This window comes from Amaranthus tricolor, chromosome 4, assembly GCF_026212465.1.
Source record: "Amaranthus tricolor cultivar Red isolate AtriRed21 chromosome 4, ASM2621246v1, whole genome shotgun sequence".
NCBI classification, from domain to species: Eukaryota; Viridiplantae; Streptophyta; class Magnoliopsida; order Caryophyllales; family Amaranthaceae; genus Amaranthus; species Amaranthus tricolor.
Window position 1 is genome coordinate 3,182,316 of NC_080050.1, and position 1,479 is coordinate 3,183,794.

The 1,479-nt window shown below is 37.3% G+C and overlaps 1 protein-coding gene across 1 annotated transcript; it reads right to left on the reverse strand.

Moving 5' to 3' along the window:
- Window positions 1-787: 787 nt before the first annotated feature.
- LOC130810656 (uncharacterized) lies at window positions 788-1,210 on the reverse strand. The gene has a single exon (XM_057676799.1). It carries the CDS (start codon window positions 1,208-1,210, stop codon window positions 788-790), a length of 423 nt encoding a protein of 140 aa, XP_057532782.1.
- Between the last annotated feature and the right edge of the window lie 269 nt (window positions 1,211-1,479).

A 1,479-nucleotide genomic window follows, 5' to 3' on the forward strand; every position in this document is an offset into this window, starting at 1 on the left:
CCAAAGTGGAAAGACATAAAAGAACGAAGGGAGTATTTCAATAATAAATAATTAATCCTATCGTATAAATATTTCATTAATGTAATAAGTTAAACTATTAGTAATACTTTATCTTCTAATGTTTAAATTGTAGATGTATTAATTTTTCAACCCTAGTCACCTCGTCTCCCTCTTTTCTCTCCCTTTTTTTCAAATTTTAAATTTTTGTACCCATTTAATAAATTTGTAAAAGTTGGTTTATTGATGAAAATTTTTGTAGCGTTAAAGTTCGGATATTTCATGATATACCACTGAGTTTCTTCAAAATTCACCATATACCACACGAAATTTTCTAATTCACCATATACTATTGAGTTTACGTCCGTTAGCACAGAATACCATTAATGAAAACTGCCGTCAGTGTGCCATTTGTGGTAAATTAATAATTCACCATATACCATTTACTTTTTTTATTTGCGTCAAATACCATTTTTTTTAAATATACCCCTTGGAATTATGATAAACAAAAGAAGTGTCATACAAACCAAGTAGTTAACATTTTGTTCAAAAACAACTTGACAATAAACAATGCTCACCCAAAAAATGACACTAAACAATGCTAAGTAGCAGCCTTTCTCTTCCCCCTAGTGTTGCCTTACTGTGAAGAGGAAGCTGCATGTGCTGTCTTCTTTGATGATGCCTTTTTTGCCTTGCATGTCACTGCATTGTGGCCTAGTTCTTTGCATAGGCTGTATTTGTTATTCTTATGCCTCTTTCCTTTTTTTGCTTCACGAGCAGCTCTTCTCCTTTACTTAGGTGGTCTGCCAGCATTTCTTTTCCCTTGGGGTGGTGCAATTTCTGGCACATCTAGTGAAGGCCAGTGAGTTGGATGAGCCATGGGGTGGATGTGGTCTCCATATGTGAGATTGTAAGCAGCCCCCTTGTAGAAAGGTGAGACAAAGTCCCTAGGATCAAGTCTCTGGTTGTAAATGACCCTTAGCCCATGCTTGCAAGGGATCCCTGATCCTTGCCATTTCCCACACCCACAAGTCATATTTCCAAGGGTGACAGGGAACTTGACATGGCCATCCCTCACTTCAAACTCTCCACCACCAGCTGCAGTGACATGGCAGAACCTAGAATTATCAGTCCTAGTCGCCAGCACCCCCTTTGCATGCTTTGTTAGATCATTAGGTTCCATGCTTACTGCTTTATCGAACCTGGAACCCATCCTTTTCATGCACCAATTCCTGACATCTTAATTATTCAAAAAACCAAAAAAAAAAAATACACAGTAAGCAACAACAATTTTTTTGCATTTAAATAAGCAAAACATGGACACAAATTTACCTCCAGCAATGTCAACACAGGCATGTCCCTGTTGGCCTTTGTTATTTCATTGAATGACTCCACAAAGTTTGTTGTGTTATGATCACAACAAACTATCCTGTCAAACATGTGCACACTCCACTGCTCTTCTACATTTTTGAGATAGTCATA

Coding starts and splice junctions, on each gene's coding strand:
- LOC130810656 (XM_057676799.1), bottom strand. CDS start 1,210: ATGGGTTCCAGGTTCGATAAAGCAGTAAGCATGGAACCTAATGATCTA.